Here is a 20,807-nt window from a genome sequence, read left to right as displayed (position 1 = left end):
TGTGGGCAGGACTCAGGAACCCAGTCTTCAAATGTACCTGCCTGCCTCTCTGGCATGATTCCTGGAAGTATGGCAGTGTGGCGTGTGTGTGTGCCCCATGCACGGGGTCAGCTCTAGTGAGGGGGGGTCAGGCAGAGAGACTGGCAGTAATTTTTCCTAAACCCCAAGAGGATTACTTTCAGGGAGGAAATTCAAGTCAAGCTGTTACAGCAGTAATGACTCATGACAGACTCGCCTCCCACATAGCAGGACCGAAAAGGCTGTTTTTGCAAAACCCCAGATTCTTATTACAATCATAAAAAATGATGATAAAAATGTCTCACTAGATACCATTTGTTGCACAGCTTATTCCTGACCAAGCTTCCGTGTGGAGACGGTCTGAGGCGAGTGCCGAATTCCACATAATAAGTCACCTAACACAGCAAGCTGTCAGCAAGCCTGACTTTATTGCCATCCTTGTTGAAAGGTGCTGTTAAACTAACAATCGCGGCTTTTAAAGTCCACCGTGGCATCACAGAGATTCCTCTGACCAAGAGGAAAAGGTCAGGTCAGATTGTCCTGCTGTAGCTGCCGCGGAGGCACAGCTCCTTGCTTAATTACAGCATTACGCTTCACTCATTCTGTTACAAAACGCTTTTGTGTTTGTTTGTTTGACTCAAAGCGGAGCCATAATGGCGCATTTTTCTGTGTTCAGACGCTTGAAAAGAGCTGCTTTTATTCTCGCTCTTCTTTACGTTGCCCTGGAGACAAATAACCGTCGAACATCGTCGCTGCAGAAATGCCCCCACTCGCTGAAAAGACACACCTCCCTCCCTCCCGCGCACCACACTGTATTCAAGTGGGCCATTAACAATGCAATTCTCTGATTTTCCAGAATACGCAAGTGTGCTTGAGCACGGTGCGTCTGTGTGAGGTCTACCAGCTCAGGCATGACACTGTAAATCACTCAGGGGGGTAGAATGTGTTTGCCAAAAAACAGTCATTAGCTGTGTGTCTTAATATTTCCAACTAAATTTGATTTATGCGAGATTAAACCAATGTTACGCTTCTGTTTTTTGTCCATAGGAAACCAGAGAGTGTCAGTGAGCAGTCTGCTGGTCTGTCATGGTCTGCTGCTGGTAGGGACCAACCTGGGAGTGACTGTGGCCCTCTCTATCCCCAGACTGCAGGGGATCCCTAAGGTCATAGGTAACACAGAAACATTACTCTATTGCATATTCTAATGTACTTGCATATAGGCCTACAACTACAGATTATTTTCATTATTTAATAGTCTATTTGATTAATTGATTAATCATTCAGACTATAAAAAGTTAGAAGATGTTTGTCTCTCCTAGAGACCAAGATGAAATTTTCAAACTGCTTGCGTTGTCCGACCAACAGGCTAAACCCAAAGCTATTCAAATTATGACGTAAAACTTAAAGGAGTGGCTGTAGCTCAGTGGGTACAGTGGTCATCCTATAAATGCAAGGTTGGTGGTTTGATCCCCAGTTCCTACTGTCTGCATGTCAAAGTGTCCTTGAGCAAGACACTGAACCCCAACAAGCCCACTGCTCCTAAGGATGGGTTAATTGCAGAGGTCAAATTTCATGTATGTAATAGGGCTTTGGATTGGATTAGGATTGTCCATAGTTTATCGTGATTAATCACACATTGTTTATCTGTTCAAAATGTACCTTAAAGGGAGATTTGTCAAGTATTTAATACTCTTATCAACATGAGAGTGGGTAAATATGCTTGCTTAATGCAAATGTATGTATATATATTGGAAATCAATTAACAACACAAAACAATGACAACTATTGTCCAGAAACCCTCACAGGTACTGCATTTAGCATAAAAAACATGCTCAAATCATAACATGGCAAACTGCAGCCCAACAGGCAACAACAGCTGTCAGTGTGTCAGTGTGCTGACTTGACTATGACTTGCCCCAAACTGCATGTGATTATCATAAAGTGGGCATGTCTGTAAAGGGGAGACTCGTGGGTAGAACCCATTTTCATTCACACATCTTGAGGTCAAAGCTCAAGGGACCCCTTTGAAGATGGCCATGCCAGTTTTTCCTCGCCAAAATTTAGCGCAAGTTTGGAGCGTTATTTAGCCTCCTTTGAGACAAGCTAGTATGACACGGTAGGTACCAATGGATTCCTTAGGTTTTCTAGTTTTTTATGATGATGACACTAGCTTTAAAACCGAGCCCGCTACAACCTCTGAAACATCGATTGCGTTAATGCATTAAAGAAATTAGTGCCGTTAAAACGAGTTTTCGTTAGCGCGCGTTCATGTTAAATTTGACAGCCGTAGTATGTACCTGTATGTATATGAAAAATATAATAAAGTTTTTAAGTAAAACAGAGAACATCAGCAAAAACATTTTATCTTATCTTCACATAACTATCATATGGTCGCAAAACAAAAGTGGCAAATCAAACATTTAAAAGTGTGTGGGGGAATATTGCTTTTAATTATCAGATACAGGTGATATGTATCCACAAATATACAATGAGATATGTAAACCATCCTGGGTGAATATTAAAGTGTCTGTACCTGTTGTTAGGTCGGGGTATGGTGTCCTTACACGCTCACAACGGTCCTGTGAAGTTCCTCAGCGTGGCTGCTGCAGTGTGTAACCGGCTCTCTGGCCCATCATCCTCCGCCCCTTCCTCCACTTCGGTCCAGCCGACAGAGACAGACGACGGAGAGAACGCCCAGCCCCCCTCAGATCCAGCCCCAACTGCCCCTCAGGGGCGGGGCGTGTGGTTGGGAGAGGCGGGCTGCACCACCATGGCTCTCCAGGACTCCATGTCCTCCTCGTCCTGCGGCTCCCTAGCGCAATCCCAGGGCTCCTTGGAGCACGGGCCCGAGGACGGGGCCCTTTACGACATGCTCCCCGACCCGGCCCATCACCAGAGGGGCCGGCGGACCAGCAAGGTGGATGTCAGCTCTTTGCTGGTGGTGTCTGGAGGTTTGGGCCACCGCAGGGTCAACAAAAAGGCCAAACAGTCTCGCCATGAGGACACCACCTCGACCATCATGATCTGGCAGATCCCCTTACTCAACATGTGACACCAAAAGCACCTTAGTAGGTTGGAAATAACATTCTATCAGTAGAAAATTGCTTACTTATATAAGGATCTTACCTATATCTCTATTTCTTTTCAGGTTAAAGCAGAAGTGTTGCACACAACTCTCACAAGGAGATCTGTCAATCAAAATTGAAACCAGAAGTGCATCAAGCACTCCACAATACGCCGATGATGTTTCTAATGATGTCTCCTAGCAGTAAAAAACAACAATAAAGGATCAATATAACCACTCAATCATGATGCCCTGCGGAGCATACAACACCCTACAGACCAGTCGGAGGATATACTGTACTTGTTAAGGATATACTTGTTTGAAAAACACTGAAAGGTCTTCTTTTTTTTTAACGCTCCAACAACGTTGTTGTGTAACATGGCTAATACATTACTCCCCAGTGTTTGTGCCATACCAGTGGACTGTATAGGACTGCAGTATTCAAATCAGTGTTGAAAAGAAATGACTTCTTGGAAGGTAAGGTAACGACGAGGCTTGGAATCTGTTACATAAAAGTTTTATTAAGATTAGGATTAGGTTTCGGCCAGACCTGTAGATCATCTGTCGAGTTGTAAATATGAAGTATGACAACTCAGGATTACATGTGTATGAGTTCTGGGGTCAGCTTTTGGACCAGCTTGGTATTCTTCCCACCATTCTGTTCACAGAGTAAAGGGATAGAGAAAAAGGTGAAATATTGATGACTGAATTAGTTTGGGAAGGCTTGATGAGAATCCCTGGCTGGCCAGGTTTCTATTCATAAAGGCATGAAAGAGTTGTTATCACCAGGAGAGATTTTTTTCCCTCAATGTATCTTTTTGTCTCACATAAGGATATTTAAAAAAAGAAAAAAAGCTTTATACTTTTATCACAATGTGTATGTACTTCTGTTATGTGTATTAACAAATTTATAAACTGTTTTATTGAGCGACACTGTGCACTTCTTTTGAACTGAAGGATGCATGCAGTTCTGTGAGTTTAGTGAGCATTTTTCATTGGAATATCCACTTATTATCTATCAGTATTTTTATTTAATTGATGACTCTCTTCCTTGAGTTTGTGGCAACTTTTCTGCAGTTTTGGTAAGTTTCTAGTTTGCATTTTGGTAAAGCATCAGTTACTGACTTAAAGTGGCAGTAGGCAGTTTATTTTTGGTATCATTGGGCAAAAATTTCATAATAACCTTTCAGCATATTGTAATTCAAGTGAGAGATAACTAGACTTATGCACCTCCTCATGGCTCTGTTTTCAGGCTTTTAATAAAATCTAGCCCGTGACGGGAGACTTTGACCAATCACAGGTCATTTCAGAGAGAGTGCATTCCTATTGGCTGTGCTCCGGTGATGTGACCGGCATTTCTTCACCAGATTTCACAATGGCGGCGGCGTCACAAACTTTCTCATTTTACAGCTAAACTGTACACTACAAGATGATTATGAAAACATTTGAGGTGAGAAATAGGCATTAACGTAACATTGATTCATATTTGATCAGCGCTGCCCAGTTTGACCGTTTGGTCGGAGTTCGTGAGTGATTGACAGCCGGCTCTCATAGACAGCAGATGGACAGCAGACCTCAGATCAGCTCTTACTGCCTTTTTTCCTTCGGTCTGTAAAATCTTGCAGATGCCGTTAGGAGCACCGGAGGACACAGAGACACATGATTTTTTTCAGGTTACCTGTTTCATGTACTACTGTCGCAGTATAGCAACCGTTTTATAGAAATAACTTTTTTTTTAATCATAATTGCTTCAATCTCGCCTACTACAGCTTTAAAGGTCCCATATCATGCTCATTTCCAGGTTCATACTTGTATTTTGGGTTTCTACTAGAACATGTTTACATGCTTTAATGTCCAAAAATCACATTATTTTTCTCATACTGTCTGTTTGAATATACCTGTATTCACTCTCTGTCTGAAACGCTTCATTTTAACGTCTGTCTCTTTAAGCCCCCTTCCCGAAAAAGTCCATTCTCCTCTGATTGGCTTGCGAGGAAAATATGGAGCACCTTTGCAAAGGTAGTTCTCAAGCCGTGGGCGATATATTCTAATGAGCCTGCATGTGACATAGGAAGGGAATAGCTTGTTGAATCACATGTTTTCTGATCTGGACAGCCCACAAGAAACGGAGTGGGTTGTCTTATTTCACAGTTTTTGTGGGTTGGTAGGTCATTCCAGATACTCAAATGTATGGGTGAGTTTTTCATGATATGTGCCCTTTTAAAGCTAACCGATTTAAGTCATATTTAAGATGTTAATGTGCTTATTTCTCTTGACTCAGTCAAACCTTGTACTTGTACTCCACTCTGCCTGTGTGCAGACATCAGTACATGCTGGGACTAGCAATGTGCCTGAGGGGCCAGCAGGAACTGAGCTCTTCCGGGATTTCACTGCTCATTTCTCCTACTGCCGAAGGGAGAGGGTCAAGGCCTTTTTTTCTCTTGTAACGCCCACGTCCACCGTTGCACAACCAGGTCTCATTATAATATCAGTTCTAACAAAAATAGATAAGATGATTTCAGGTTGTAGTTCTTCCCATGCTACAATCCACGGCACCCTGGGCTTATCCAAAATATTATCTGATCAGATTTTTTGGTAGTAGCTGTGCTGACTTGAGCCTAAGATAATATTTAACTTCTGTAACTCTGGCTTGTATTTATTAACTGCAAACGGCAACGCCTCGGTCTGACTGTATGTTACCAGTTATCAGTTTGTCTGGCTGGGTGTCGCCATTGGGTCCTTTGTTTTCCCTCTGACCCTGACGTTTCCATGGAGACGACTCATTTTATGTATCAGTCTTCGGCGGGTCTTTGTTCTCAGAATATCTGGCATTAAAACCTCCCAGTTGAATGCCCTCTAATCTCACAGACAGAGGGCTGATAGTTGCGCGGTAGCTCCCCTCTATTTTTATATGTGAAGGCCAGCTGTTAGGACGCTCCGTCTCCACGGTGGAGAGGTTAGGGACCCTGGATAAAAACCGTCTGCTGATGCCCTGCGAGGTTGTTCTATTTCTAATCACGTGTTTGAGTACTTTGTGTGCCTCTTTTATCAATGTAGAAACAAACATTTCCAATTCCAAGGTGCTTTTTTACATTATTACTGCTTTTACCACTCAAATATGCTGCATGTTGATTGGTTCAGGCTGTATCTCCTGCAGGAGTTAGTCATTTCCCAAAGGAAAGTGTGACTCATGTTTCCAGAGCATTGTTAGGCTGTTTTTGGCGATAAACCAGTTACAGGTACACACTCACAATTTACTCTAGAGAGCGATCATGTCAGTTCTATAGATATCTTGATAAACTGTGTTGTGCACAAACAGGTGGAGTGTACTAATGGAACATTTATTGATTTTTGAATAGCGTTAGTGTAATATAAAATCCCTTTGGGGGCTCAGAGAGTCTGGTGTTTAACCATCTGAGACCCGCGATCCCAACTGACTTTACTGTCTTTCAGAGGCTCTAGCAGGTTCAGTTTTAGAGCTTCTAGAAGCTACAGATATCATATGAAACTAGAAAACCTAAGCATACCAACCACGTCATACTAGCTTGTCGGGAAGGAGGCTAAATTTTGGCGAGGAAAAATTTGGCATGGGCATTTTCAAAGGGGTCTCTTGACCTCTGACCTCAAGATATGTGAATGGAAATGTGTTCTATGGGTACCCACGAGTCTTCCCTTTACAGACATGCCCACTTTATGATAATCACATGCAATGTGGGGCAAAAAACATGCAGTTTGCATGCAATATAAATGTGTTATTTTGGCCTATTCTAAAAAATGGTGTATTTAAATATTTCTGCATACTGGGGTCCCTAAACATTCTTGGAAATACATAAATTGGGTATCACTGTAAAACTGAGACTCTTTTGGATCCAATGAGTCCAACTGTATTCATGTGTGATGATGTTAATCCCCATAGTAGCCATTTCACTGTAGTGAGACCATTTTTCGAAATTTGATCTCACTGTATAAAATGACCTGTGATGACCTCTAGGATAATCACAGCCTCATGAGACTTTACAACCACAAGCTACAAACCTATGCCAAATCACAGCATGGCTTTTTCTATGGTGTTCCTCAAGGATCATGGTGTTTTGAAGTGGTATTATGGAGGGATTATTGATCATTTTTTATCAATTCTCGATTGGTAAGAAATTGTTAAATTCAGCACCAAAGTTGTGTAACAAATGATATCAACCCAAAAATTGGGTAAGACATAAGTGAACATGGGGAATGGCCATCATATAACTTCTATCCTAATGTTCTAAACCATTATAAACCTTAACAGTTTATTTTAAATAATTGATAAATTAATGAAATCATGTTTATTGCTGATTTATGACCAGAACAACTTGACAGGAATGAATCGTCAGGTTCCCAGCTTTCAGATGATGTAAATGGTAAATGGAATTGCATTTATATAGTGCTTTTCTAGTCTTCCGACCACTCAAAGCTCTTTACACTACATGTCAGCATTCACCCATTCACACACACACACATTCATACACTGATGGCAGAGGCTGCTAAGGTGCCAACTTCAGGATCAGGATCTCATCTAAATACTCATTCACACACTGATGGAAGCATTTGGGGTTAAGTGTCTTGCTCAAGGACACATCGACATGTGACCCCGGAGCAGCCATTCAAGGGATCGAACCACCAACCTTCCAATTGGTGGACAACCTGCTCCACCCTCTGAGGCACCACTTCTATGTGACATCTACTGTTGACCTTCTATCTCCCCCTTAAGACCCCCTGTACCCCCCTTAAAAAAATGACAAAACGGCTCTATTGTGGGTCTCAGAGGGTTAATTGTGTTTTAACGTGTACCAGTATCACTGCAATATTCTAATATGTTGTATTTTATAAAGTTATTTTACAAAAGGGTCACTTTTTCATGATAAAATGAGTTGTAGTTGATGGTATATGAGTGTGTTAGCAGAGGAGGGGAGGGGGATTTCCCATCTATTCAGTCCCCTGACCCCTCCCACCCATAGTGGTACCCAGGACAGGGATGATGCGTGACGGAATGTCGCATCTCTGGGATGCTCCTGCTGCTGCTGCTGTTGAGTGTAGGGTTAATACCGACTGGAGGAGGGGGCGTGGTTTAGATCAATGATGACCGCCTCACTGTAGTCTGTAACTGTAAGAAGAAGGGAAAAAAACACAACAAAAATCCGTCCAAGCAGCTCTAGGAGAGCTAGTACATCTGCTGCCCACGCGGGACAGCTCGAGCTTCCTGGAGGAAAAAGAGGCTGAAGGCGCGCTGCAGCAGCAGCTCTCCACTTCCAGGAGGAAATCAGTGTGTTGACGCGCTGCTGATCTGATCTTCAGAGGAGGTGCGACCTGAGATGACTGTTTGATCGGTTCCTTCTCTCTCTCTCTCTGCATCATCCCGGGGGAGGTTTCACAGTGCAGGAGGAGCAGGGTGAGGAACTGAGAGGGCTCGATGGATAAAAGGTGGACGGATCATGGGACACCAGCTGGATTGAAGTAAAACTCCCGCAGCCTGTCTGCTTCATCAGGATTGCGTCTGCCTGCCTTACGTAACTGAGCTTTGTGGAGGGACTGTGCAGAGAAACTACTGCTGCTGCTGCTACTGCTGGTGTCGAGCTGTTGAACCACAGCGAGGAAACCCAGGTAGGTCACATTATATACACTGTTAATGCCCATAAATCTGTATCTGTGGGTTATAATTTGATTAAAATTAGACGTAAATACTTCTATTCCTTCTTAATTCGCCAAAATGAGCTGTTTTCTGTTTTCATTACCGCGTTAACAATAGTTTTAATATGATTACTAAAACGCCCTTTCCTAGTATTATTACACATTAATCCCTCCATCAACACCATTTTTGCGCATGCGCTCTGAATGCATCCAGATTATAACAAATAATGGCCAGGCAGGGTGATTAATGCAGCAGGAGGTCATGGTCACATGAAGATACATGCTTGGGCTTGTCTTTGTTTAAAAACTGCACATTAAATGTTAATACCGCTGCAGACGGTTTGACTCATTATGATGATGACACATTAATACAGGAGTGTGTTACACAGCATAGTTGGCTCAGCACAAAGTCTTTTTTTTCTGTTAAATTGTAAGGTTTCCAAGCTGTTTGATATTGGAGAAAGGGCGCCCCTTAGAGATTACACAAGTCTTTGCAGCTTCAAGACTCTTTTTTTTTTTTTTTTTTTTTACCTCCTCCTGGGCCAGGTGTCCCACTTTATGAGGGACTGCACAGCATTTTTTTAACCCTCGTCCCACATATTGAGACGATGTCCCACATTTTCATTGGCTCTAGTTTTTAAAAACTCAAACCACTGCAGGACAGATGCTTTTTTTTAGATCTGTCTTTTATCCAAAGACTGAAAAAAAGCAGGCAAGGCTGTCATCACGGCGCTGTGTTTGCTGTCAAACTGCGCACACGTGGGTCAAGTGCAGGTTGACCTTTCACCGTCTTTGCTGTGCTATGCCCAAACGGAGAAAATTGCGAGTCACCGCAAAGTCACAAGCTATGCAGATTTAGGCAGAATATGTTGGAAACAAGGAAGAGCAACTACAACAAAGACTGTGAAACTACTTATAAGTATTTATAAGCCGGTGGATAGCGATTCTTTTTCAATTTCACACGGGGGGGAATACGACATGAAGTGACACAGTTCATGTGAGTCTCACAAGGAACGTGCAGCTCAAAAAGAAAGGATGCATTCGGGCAAAGCATAGAGATGTTACAAGATAAGGGGCAGAATAGAAATGTTTATTTTTTTAAGTTAGATATATCAAAATTGTAGACTACCTCTCAGACTTGGGAATGTGTCCCACATTGTCCCACACAAACATACTCTTTGTCCCACATTTGGTTTTTGTTGGTGATCTGGTCACTCTATTTGAATTCACTCCTTGTTTCCCCCCCATGTAGGTGAACAGAGAGGATCACAAGTTTGTCCATCCACTCAGCATGATCCGCGAAGGCATCGTCTCCCATCGCCAGTGAGTGCGTCGAGATGAACGAGGCTCGCAGGCAGGGAGGAGGGGCTGCCACCGTGGAGGCTGATGTCATCCTCCACGCCGTGAGCCCTGACCTTGTCACGCCTTCTGACAAAGATGGGAATGTATGTCCAGCTTACGTCCAAGGGTTCCTGCAGGACGAGCAGGATTTCAGCCCTCCTGCAGCGTTTGAGAAGGAATACCTGCTGGACGGGAGACTGATGGAGAACAACCACATCGACCATCAGAAAGGCAACGGTTCGTACATCCCGGGAGCCGAGCAGTTCCACCTCTCCAACGATAAGGGAGCTCCACAGCAAAACTGTGCGAGCGGGGAAATCCACAACGGCGCCAGAGCTAAAATGTCTTACGGTGCAGATTTGCAGAGCCAAGCCAAACAGGAAACTGATTGGTCAGTTCTAAAATCGAACCTCGAGCGCAGGGACAGCGGCCAGAAAGCTGAAAATACACAGCCTCAAAAGGAGCCTGATTTAGTCATCGAAGTTGGCGGGCAGACGATCAACGCTCACAAGTCTGTCCTGGCAGAGAAGAGCGATTACTTCAAAGCACGGCTGTCACGAGACATCCTGAAAGTGAAGGGAGTGAGTTACAAGACTTTGTCTACATTAATAGACTATGTTTACACTTCTCAGATGAATGTTTCCAAGAGCAACATTGTGGATGTCATCACGGGGGCTAAAATCCTCCAGATCCCCTGCGCCGTCCAGGCCGCCATGGACTCCATGTCTGAACAAATCAGCAAAGAGAACTGCTACGAGATCCTGAACATTGCCAAGAAGCAGCGACTTAGCGAGCTGAAGGAGACCGCCTACGGATTCATGAGCGACAACTTCCTCCAGGTCCTCAAGGACCCCGCCGTGTACGGGCGCCTGAACGGATCGGAGCGGGATCTGATCCTGAAGAAGAGGGAGGAGGGGAGGAAGACACTGATGGTGGCGGAGATAAACGACGTGTTCGATCGCGTTGGGAGCCGGCCGCCGAGCCGATGCGGCAGCCGACCGCAGAGCCCGCTGTCGGTCGGGTCTTTGGAGGACAGTCATATGATTTACTGCTTCAACGAAACAGCAAATGACTGGAGACCTTTGACGGCGATGCCTGAGGACATAAACACTAAAGGGTGCGGGATCTGCACCATGTTTAACTACCTGTTTGTGGCGGGGGGGATAAAGGGCTACGGGGACAAGGGCAAGGTCTCAGACAAGGTCTTCTGTTACAACCCCATAACCAACCGCTGGGCAGAGGTCAGACCTCTAACCCAAGCTCGTTCCCAGCTAAAGCTTGTCTCTATGGATGGCTACTTGTACGCCATTGGAGGGGAATGTTTGTTTACAGTGGAAAAATATGACCCTCGCATGGACCGCTGGACCACGGTGGCCCCCTTGCCCAAGGGAGCGTTCGCGGTGGCCCACGAAGCCACAACCTGCAGCGGAGAACTCTACGTTTCAGGAGGCTCTCTCTTCTACCGCCTCCTTAAGTACGACATCAAGAGGGACGAGTGGCAGGAGTGCCCCTTCAACAACAGCAGGAAGAAGTCCACCGACATGGTGGCCTTCAAGAGCTTCATTTACCGCTTCGACGTCAACCGCGAGCAGGGGATCACCGTGTTTAAGTACAACAGCATAGTGAAAATGTGGCACGATTGCGCGTCGCAGAGGCTCGGAAGTCATTTACCCTTCAGGTGCGCCGTGATCGGGAACTGCATCTACTGTGTGAACAAGAGCCAGACTCTTCAGTTCGTAGTGGAGGAGGAGAACGCTTACTTTGTAGAGGAGGCGCTGAGGGCGCCTCTGGAGGCGAAAGGCGTTCTGTTTCCTTTTGTTCTCACTTTGCCTGAAAAGCCTGAAAAAGTTACATAGTGTGTGTGTGTGATCCAAAATAACACATAATTGTGTCATAGTGAAACTGGAATAAGCAGAAGACCTTATGTACACTCTTCAATGTCAGCTTTCTATCTCAGTGTGTCATTGCCTGCTTGCAATGGAATGTGTGTATTTGCATGGCAATGTAATGTGTCTGCAAGGTTAAGCCTTAAAAGGAACTTTTTTTTTTTTTTTTTAAGAGTTGAATGATTGCAATGATGACATGATGACAGTGACTGTAGGTTATTTTGTGTATTTCCTGTGTTCAGTTCGGTTTGGTGCACTTTTGTAGTTCAGATAGATATTATTTAGAGCATATTAACTAGCTGACTGGTGACAAATACGTTTTGTTGAAAGTTGTACAAAAAAGGAATGGAATGGTCATAGTGCGCCTTATGAACGATGCAACACAGGTTCTATGCAAATGAGACAGAATATACAGGTGGGTCTGCTGTAGGTAAGGGATAATGTGAAGCGTCGGGGTGCCGCATCGTCCTTAAGGAGTTTCTTTCACAACAATGACCGCAAGCTGTACATTATCCCGCTTATTACACGGCTACTTACTTAAGAAATCAATAATTTGACACAAAAACGGTCCGCCAGAGTCCAACATCAGAGCTGCGCCCATAGCAACGGTGTGTTATACATAGCAACGGTCTGCTATAAAGAAATACAGACCGTAGAACGCCGTGATTGACCAATCAGATTTGAGTATTCAACAAAGCCGTATAATAATGCAAGTTAATAGTTACTATAAGGGGAATCTGACTTGAAAGGAATACAGTAATTCTTCGAACTAGGGCTGCAACTAATGATTTTCATTATTTTTGTGATCAATCGATTTATTGTTTGGTCAACAATGTCAGATATTAATGAAAAAATCCTGTAATAATTTCCCACACCCCAAAGAGATCCATTCATGTGTCTTGTTTTATACAACCAATAGTCCGAAACCCAAAGATGTTTGTTTACTATTATATATTATAAAGGAAAGCATGAAATCTTCCCATTTGACAAACTGGAAGCAGCAAATGATGACTTGATTATCAAATTAGTTGCAGATTATTTTTCTGTTGATCAAGTAATCGGTTAATCGACGAATCGTTGCAGCTCTACCTCGAACTCTGATCTGCACTGGCTCTGAATTAAACCTGTGAATCAAGGTCAAATTATAATCAGTAACAACTGTATTAGTCTTACACCACACAAATATTCCCATCGCAAAACATGCAAACAGAATGGTGTACCTATCGTATTTCAGGGGAAGTCAAACCAAAATCTGTTTTTCAACTCCATATCTCCAAGAAGCTAAACACAATGAGGTCAGAATGTCCGAGCCGGACATTGTTGTGAAATAAACCCCGACAGGGCGATGTAACACCCTGATGCCGAGGGGTTGGTTCTAGAGTTGCACTGAAGTCGTTTATTTCACAACAATGACCCGCTAGCTGTACATTATCACGCTTATTACATGGCTACTTACTTAAGAAATCAATAATTTGACACAAAAACAGTACGCCAGAGTCCGAGATCAGAACTGCGCCCATAGCAACGGTCCGTTATACATAGCAACGGTCTGCTATAAAGAAATAACAGACCGTAAAACGCCGCGGTAGACCATTCAGAATCGAGTATTCAACAAAGCCGTGTAATAAAGATAAATAACTATTCAGTCTGACTTAAAACTGACAAAGATTTTCACATCTTTTGTGGATTAAGTTCCTTATAAAAAGCGTTTCACTGACATCACCACAGTCGAGTTAAAAACTAAAGCAATAGCTGTTTTTCTAAGTGGAAGGGCATCATGTTTGCTGCTAACAGGCACTTTCTGGGAAGTTGAGGGAAAGCGAGCCATTCAGAATTCACAAAGATGCATCTCTTATCTTTCTTTACCTGTACGTGTTCAAGGAAACTGCAACAGACCAGAGGTCAAAGGTCAAATCAGATAATACTGTGCTGCAGTGGTCAGGTCATGGCCCTCACTGCATCCACGAACAAGAAATCTTACTGTCACAACACTAACAAACCATGTTCCTCTTGCATCAGTGCACACTTTACCAATTTGTTCTAGTTACCATCTTTTAGACATTTCACAGTATTTGTTTGCTGCTGCAACAACACAGTGGGAGTTTTGTACGGAAGCTAATGCTGATATATATTCTTGGAACAAATTGCTTTTTAATAACATTTGTAGGAATGTCTCCAGGCGGTCAATGTGACAAGGACAAAATGGATGTGTTTTTGATATTTCGCTGGTTGGCATCTGTATTTTTGTGAATTTTTTGTATGGATTTGGTAGTTTTGGATTTGCTGCTGTGATGGACAGTCAAGTAATGCAATGTTAGGCAGTGGCTTGCTGTTCAAGGCATATGGAGCGGGCTAACACATTAGCTGTTGGATAATGTATATCAGTCAGAACTAAGTGCTTCAAATAAAATATTTTGTGTCTGAGAATGATCTGGTTTTCTGCATATGTCTTTAGCATGGTGGGGAAGTGCTGCATTTTCTTTTCTTTTTTTACCTGAAACAGAGCTGCTATCTAGTGGATACTGACTGTAACAGCACCCAGAAACACTGCTGTGCCAACAAGACCGCATGCCCAACAAAACAGTATTTTCCTTCCTAATAAATGTACAGTGATTGTTGTAATATTCATAGTATTACTTCAAGGGGAATTCTATGACAGTAAGCTCTATTATCATTATGACAAATCCAGCTTTTGTTATTTTATCCCAGCTAGGAGTGTATTCACATGATGACGGAGCTCTTAATTACAAGTCAATCACATGCATCATCAGTAGATCAAGAGTTATTAATATGTGACACAATGAAATGCTGATGGAAGCTCCTTTTCGCCACCTTCATTTTTTATTTTAAGTGCTTTTTCATCCCATTATGACTTATTATCTTATAATAGTGTTTTTTATCCATCATAATTAGGAGATACTGTGTCTCATAAATTATGAGATAGTATGACTAACGGACAGCATCTCGTTCGCAATCTTTCGTCATAATTACGACATATTATTTCATTGTGGCAAGATATTTATGTACAATATATACTTATACAGTATATATTATATATAATATAATAATTCATAATTGTAGAAACTTTCTCATGACTCATTAAACATTTCTCGTAATTATGAAAAGTAATGCAAAAGAACATCATGAGAGACTACAGCATACTTAGCTGTATGATAGCTGTGTTAATAGCTGCATTGACTGTGTATTATGTATTATGTATTCACAAAGACAGATGTGGGCAGAGGTGCTGACAGTTGTGTTGAACAAAGGTGTATGTTGTTATCTCACAACTGTCGATGTTTTTTTGTTAGAATGAGACACAGTGACTTCTTCCATCTGTGCATCCATGAAAGAGATAACTGAGAGGACTGTATTTTAAAGGGAGACATAATTTTTGTGCTAACAGCAGCCTCTGTGGCCGCAGGTGGAAATTACAGGATGATGGCACATCAAATATTCCTTCATTTCCCAAGATTCTCTTGGGGTCACTTGCTTTAAAGACATCATCATTAGGTGACCTGACTGACAGCATCATGTGGCCACAACAAACATACCTCCAAGGTGAGTTTACTTCTTGTTTTACTTTTGTGTGAAACACAATTGTGACATGATAGAATAGATAGTGCTACAGCAGAACAGCACTCACTCAATAATGTTAGTTATACATCAGTATCTGTCTAGTGTTTGCTAACAACATAAACTACTGCAAGTGAGACTGTATAGCAACAAAACCCCTAGTGTATAAAACTGAGTACGGGTGCATTTTAATCCTCATGAATTCAACTTTTTATTTGCAAGAGGAAGATTGTGTGATCAAAGTTCTGCTGTTCTTTAAGTCAGGTTTTTGAGATTTGTCATATTTGTAAAACTATAAAAGCTACACAAAAAAATTAAATTTTCATCAGTTCCCAATGAGTTACAGCACACATAGCAACTATTGTTTGAAATAAGTTTACCCATTTTCCTTTCTATAAATATAATGTAGAGTTTGTCTTTCATTCACTAGCCAACATCCAAACTTAAGCCAATATAGCTCATATACGGGGTCAATAAACCCTAACTCAATCTTTAAACTAGGCCTATACTATGATCCAGATTTGAATTCAGAACATTACAGTATATGGACATAGGCAATTACCTAATGTAAAGTGACTATATTGTTTTCATGTAACAGAGACAATATGTTTAATGCTGTAAATATACAGACATTTGTCTTGGAGGCAGCAGTGCAAAGGCTTGTGGTTGACTTACTGAACAATGAGGAAAAAACTAAAGGGTTGAAGTAGGTTTTTATAAATATTACATACAGTGTAATACTATATTCCTGCTAGTATAGTGAGGATACGATACGATAAGATAATCCTTTATTAGTCCCACAGCAATGGGGACAAGAGGCATCAGTAAAAAACAGAACAACATTTAATAAATAGTAAGTAAACAGTAAAGATATATTAATAAGTAAACAGTAAAAAAGCTAAGTATAAAATATATACAAATATAGTAGTACACAGACATTATTGCGCATGAAATATGAAAGGTTGATATTGTATAGGATATATGTATTGCACAGAGAACTGCTCTACTGCTTGTTAAAAATTGTGTTGTATTTTCCAAAACTCTACAGTACAATAAATACGAAATTTAAAAATTTCAACATAGTACGTCAAAACATAATTTCACCCCATGCCCTCATTTGGTGGTAATTTAAAATAAAAAATGAAAATGAAGTTAAGAAAAATATTTTTCAGTTAGAAAGTTTAAAAAATGTGACCTTGTCATGCCTCTGTAGCGAAGATGAACACGATCTCAGTGACCTGAACATTGAAAAATTCACATTTCTCATTGAGGAATGGTGAGTATGTTTTGAATACCTTTGCATATTTTCACGCAGTGAATGAGCCAACAGAGCAGAGAGATATTTTTCTTCATTTGAATTTTGTTTTTGTTGTGCGTAGCATTTAAAAAATTATTCCATGTCTCTCCAGAAAAAATGTCCAGACCTCACTGTGAACAGTTTTTATCGGAACTTATTGAGCAGATTATTCAGTGTGTATTTTTGTTGTTTTGTGTAAAATGGTGTGCCAAATAAAATTAATTAATTTAGTAATTAATGTAGCTACTAATCAAATGCAACATAACCACAAATTACAGTCTAAAAATGACCATAAATTAAATACATGCGTCACAAAGAGACTGTTTATTCCAGAGGTGTAAGTATTAAATTGGTTTACATTTAACATTTGTTGCTTCTATTGTGTCCCCTTCCTGCATTTCTCACTATGTTCACCCTTTCAACACTGGAGGGCAGTATGAGCATGATGTAAAGATTGGATTGGTCTCAGCTGCACCCTTTTCAATCCATGCTCATACTGGAGTATATGTGAGTTCATACTGGAGTGTACAGTATACTGCTTTACACCAGACAAGTATGGGCCATATCTGGCTCACATGTAGGTTGGCCAGATCGTGTCGTGCTGCTTATGGGTCAAATAATGCTAGCGTATGGCCCTTGTCACATCACAGAAAATGTGGGCCACAACACTCAAAAGGACTTCATAAAACTATAGGGTTTAGTTCTCCTAAGTTAATTTGACAAAGTTTACCAAACAATATAGGTACTGTATATTAGGTGTTCTATTGTTGGCTATTATATGAAAGTGTCATTGACTCAATTTTGACTTTACATCAGAGCATTGTTGTTTGAAGTGGAAAATCCAGTATTTGTTGTTGTAATATATCAAAAAAATATAATAATAATAATAATAATAATAATAAACTTGATTTGTATAGCGCCTTTCCAAACATAGTTACAAAGTGCTTTACATAAGTTAAAATAGTGCAAACATCAAGATAAAAACAATACAGAATAAAAACATAAAAACATAGGCCAAAATAAAATGTTGAACATGAGACTTTTGTACAAAAATAACAACAATAATGAAATTTAAAACAAGGGATTGCTATCAAAAGGAACCATTAATTAGTTTGCTGAACTATTTTGATTGTCAGCTGTGGAGTCTGTAGAAGCAACATTTGTTTGTAAAATTAGTTTTAGATTAAAACGAAATAATGAATTCTAATTAATGATTTAAATTTAGTAGTGTTCACTTGTTTTAATATTTTTTTTTATATAACTTCAAATGCAGCAGGTCTAAATTAAGAAGAAATAAAATATCACCCTTACTAATTGCCCTTATGAGTTGTCACAACAATGCTCTCTACTGTATATAAAACCATAGACTATATATTAAAGGTCAAATATCATGCTCATTTTCAGGTTCATACTTGTATTTTGTGTTTCTACTAGAACATGTTTACATGCTGTAATGTTAAAAAAAAACTTTATTTTCCTCATACTGTCAGCCTGAATATGCCTGTATTTACCCCTCTGTCTGAAACGCTCCGTTTTAGCGCATTTTAAGATAAGATAAGATAAGATAAGATAAGATAAGATGAACCTTTATTAATCCCCAGAGGGAAATTCAGGTGTCAAAGCAGCAACATCAGCAAACAGAGTGTATCACAGGAGAGGTAAAGGTATAAAAAAATTATAAAAACAATAATAGAGATATAAAACATACAGAGTGAATGGGTGAAAAAGGTGTATTTTGTACATTTGTATATTTGTATTTTGATGGAATTGCAACAGAATTGCATTGCTAGGCAACAGCTTGGGTCCACGTTTAAAATTGTGTAAAGGGTCTAAATATTGTATATTCATGACATCACGAATGGGCGGAAATCCTGACAGCTTGTTTCAAATGCAGAGTTTCTGAATACGGGCTGTGTGTATTTCCCTGTGGATTGAGTGTTTCGATACTTTCACAGTATTTATATAGGACTTAAGCCTGCTTTATAATAAAAAAACATGAAAATCAAAATTTTTATAATATGGGACCTTTAAGATAAAACTCAGACCATAGCAACACACGTCTATGACTCAGATTCAAGTACTCTCAGCCTGTTGCCATGGAGCTAGGATGATTGACAGCCCCTGACGTTGAACCCGTGCATCTGATTTAGCTAACTAACTTTAACTAGCAAAGTATTCACCAGTTTCCAACCTACATAGCTTCTTTCATTGCTTCTTTAAACTGCGAAAGGAACCACACACTAATGCCAGGTACACTATTTTCGTTGATACTAGCACACTTTGCTGGCCGCTAGCGGCTAACGGGGCTAACGTTAGCGTAGTTAGCATTAGCTTGGTGTAATGTTACCTAGGTTACCTGTTGCTAAGTAGCTAACGTTAGTGCTAGTTAGCATTAGCTTGGTTTAACGTTACCTAGGTTACCTGTTGCTAAGTAGCTAACGTTAGCTAGTACAGGAGCTGTTGTAACGGTACACCTGACACCTGCGTCAACTCCATTATCTAAAGGAGACCTTAGAGATGTGTTCAGAAAAAAGCTAGTAAAATGTGATAGTGATATTGTTTTGTCACACGTTACCTAATACAGTATTTAGCTTAGAAGTTAGCTTAGACATGCTAACTGCTGCAGGGCTGTCTGGTCAAAGCCTGGTAAAAAGTTAGCTTGGTGTTCAACAAGCATACATGTGAACATTATACAACTTGTTTAATGCTATGATTTAATGTTAAATATACTTGGAGGATGATTTTTTTTTTTTTTTTATTATTTATTTGCACATATATAAAACTGCACAAAGTCCAGTCAATGAAAAAAAAAAAAGAAATGTGTCAGGAGAGGTCAAGAAGCCTTACAGGCTTATACACAAAGGACCTCCACCCAACCCCAGGAGAGAAAAAAAAATAACAAAAAAGGAAGAAAGATCTAAACTAACATAATATTAAAAATATGACAAAAGTTAAACAACAACAAGAAGTACACAAAACGTGCAGAAAAACCAAACAGTGGAAAACAATCCAATAAAAACATTGAAATATGTACTTAAAACAGTACAGAAGAAAATAAAATATATCTAAACATATCCAAAGATAATTAGACATCATTAATTAAATGTGATGATAATTTCCTTTTAAAATGTTCTAATGATAGCAAGCTCTTGGAAACATGTATTTTGGTGTGTCCATATTTGTACACCACGATATCTGAGGGAGTACTGGCCATGTTTTGTTTTGTAAAAAGGCAGGTGAAGATGATTCACCTGTCTAGTATTATGTGAATGAATTTGAGAATTAGATTTAAAGAAGTTGCTAAACAATGATGGTAAAGAAGAAGGCAAGAACATATATTTATATATAAACACACATATCTGATGAATATTTATGTCATAAACTGAAACCTAACTAAGTAGTACTTAACTAAATAGCAGCAACATCAAACTTACAAGAGAACAAAATGCTACTATGATGTCAGAGATTAGTTAATGTGCATTTATTTGGCTAACGTTACTGGCTTCAGATACTGGCCTAGGTAAGCTATAGTAACCGAGTTGAGAAGTTGGTCTAAAACTATATGGCATTTTTCTCTGCTTTTTTGCAGTGATATCAGTTTTTTTTTTTTTACAATGACCTGGTTAGGTGAAGAGCTGAATGCACTCATTGCAGTTTGGCTAAACAAAACATGTGAACCTGCAACACACAGAGTAAAAGGTAATGAGGTTGTTTTCATACAGTTCATGTTGGATGTGATAGGAGCATACTTGCAATTCAATTCAATTCAATTTGCTTTATTGGCATGACTGTCAGGTGAACAATATTGCCAAAACGTCAATTCAATAATAAATTAAAAAAAACAAAATAAAAAACAACAACATATATATACATATAAACAATGTATTAAGCAAATTACAATATATAGATATTTAAAAAGAACATGCATGTAAATGGAAGAAAACAATAAAGAAGTAATTAA

At 40.3% G+C, this 20,807-nt stretch overlaps 3 protein-coding genes across 5 annotated transcripts in view; all 3 read left to right on the top strand.

Annotated features, from left to right (window-relative positions):
- The window catches only part of arhgef10 (Rho guanine nucleotide exchange factor (GEF) 10), a 59,024-nt gene extending 55,022 nt beyond the window's left edge, over nucleotides 1-4,002 (top strand). For both annotated transcript variants that reach the window (XM_074609704.1, XM_074609702.1), the window contains 3 exons: nucleotides 1,066-1,188; nucleotides 2,562-3,086; nucleotides 3,167-4,002. In XM_074609704.1, coding sequence (XP_074465805.1) covers nucleotides 1,066-1,188; nucleotides 2,562-3,070 — 632 coding nt within the window. In that variant the 3' untranslated portion in view covers nucleotides 3,071-3,086; nucleotides 3,167-4,002. The remainder of the gene's footprint in view (nucleotides 1-1,065; nucleotides 1,189-2,561; nucleotides 3,087-3,166) is intronic.
- A 4,578-nt stretch (nucleotides 4,003-8,580) lies between these two features.
- kbtbd11 (kelch repeat and BTB (POZ) domain containing 11) lies at nucleotides 8,581-12,092 on the top strand. Its single transcript, XM_074609705.1, has 2 exons — nucleotides 8,581-8,719; nucleotides 9,999-12,092. The coding sequence occupies exon 2, from the start codon at nucleotides 10,084-10,086 to the stop codon at nucleotides 11,941-11,943; it is 1,860 nt and encodes a 619-aa protein (XP_074465806.1). The 5' UTR covers nucleotides 8,581-8,719; nucleotides 9,999-10,083; the 3' UTR covers nucleotides 11,944-12,092.
- Nucleotides 12,093-18,946: 6,854 nt separating this feature from the next.
- LOC141752062 (AT-rich interactive domain-containing protein 1B-like) overlaps nucleotides 18,947-20,807 on the top strand; it is a 235,278-nt gene continuing 233,417 nt past the window's right edge. For both annotated transcript variants that reach the window (XM_074609864.1, XM_074609863.1), the window contains exon 1: nucleotides 18,947-19,096. The gene's annotated coding sequence lies outside the window, so the exon portion shown is untranslated. The remainder of the gene's footprint in view (nucleotides 19,097-20,807) is intronic.

This window comes from Sebastes fasciatus, chromosome 15, assembly GCF_043250625.1.
Source record: "Sebastes fasciatus isolate fSebFas1 chromosome 15, fSebFas1.pri, whole genome shotgun sequence".
Lineage (NCBI taxonomy): Eukaryota > Metazoa > Chordata > Actinopteri > Perciformes > Sebastidae > Sebastes > Sebastes fasciatus.
The sequence above is the reverse complement of the archived record's forward strand: the minus strand, read 5'-3'. Positions and strand labels throughout refer to the sequence as shown.

What these genes read in the sequence shown, in the direction of transcription:
- kbtbd11 (XM_074609705.1), top strand. Translation starts at nt 10,084, where the DNA reads ATGAACGAGGCTCGCAGGCAGGGAGGAGGGGCTGCCACCGTGGAGGCT.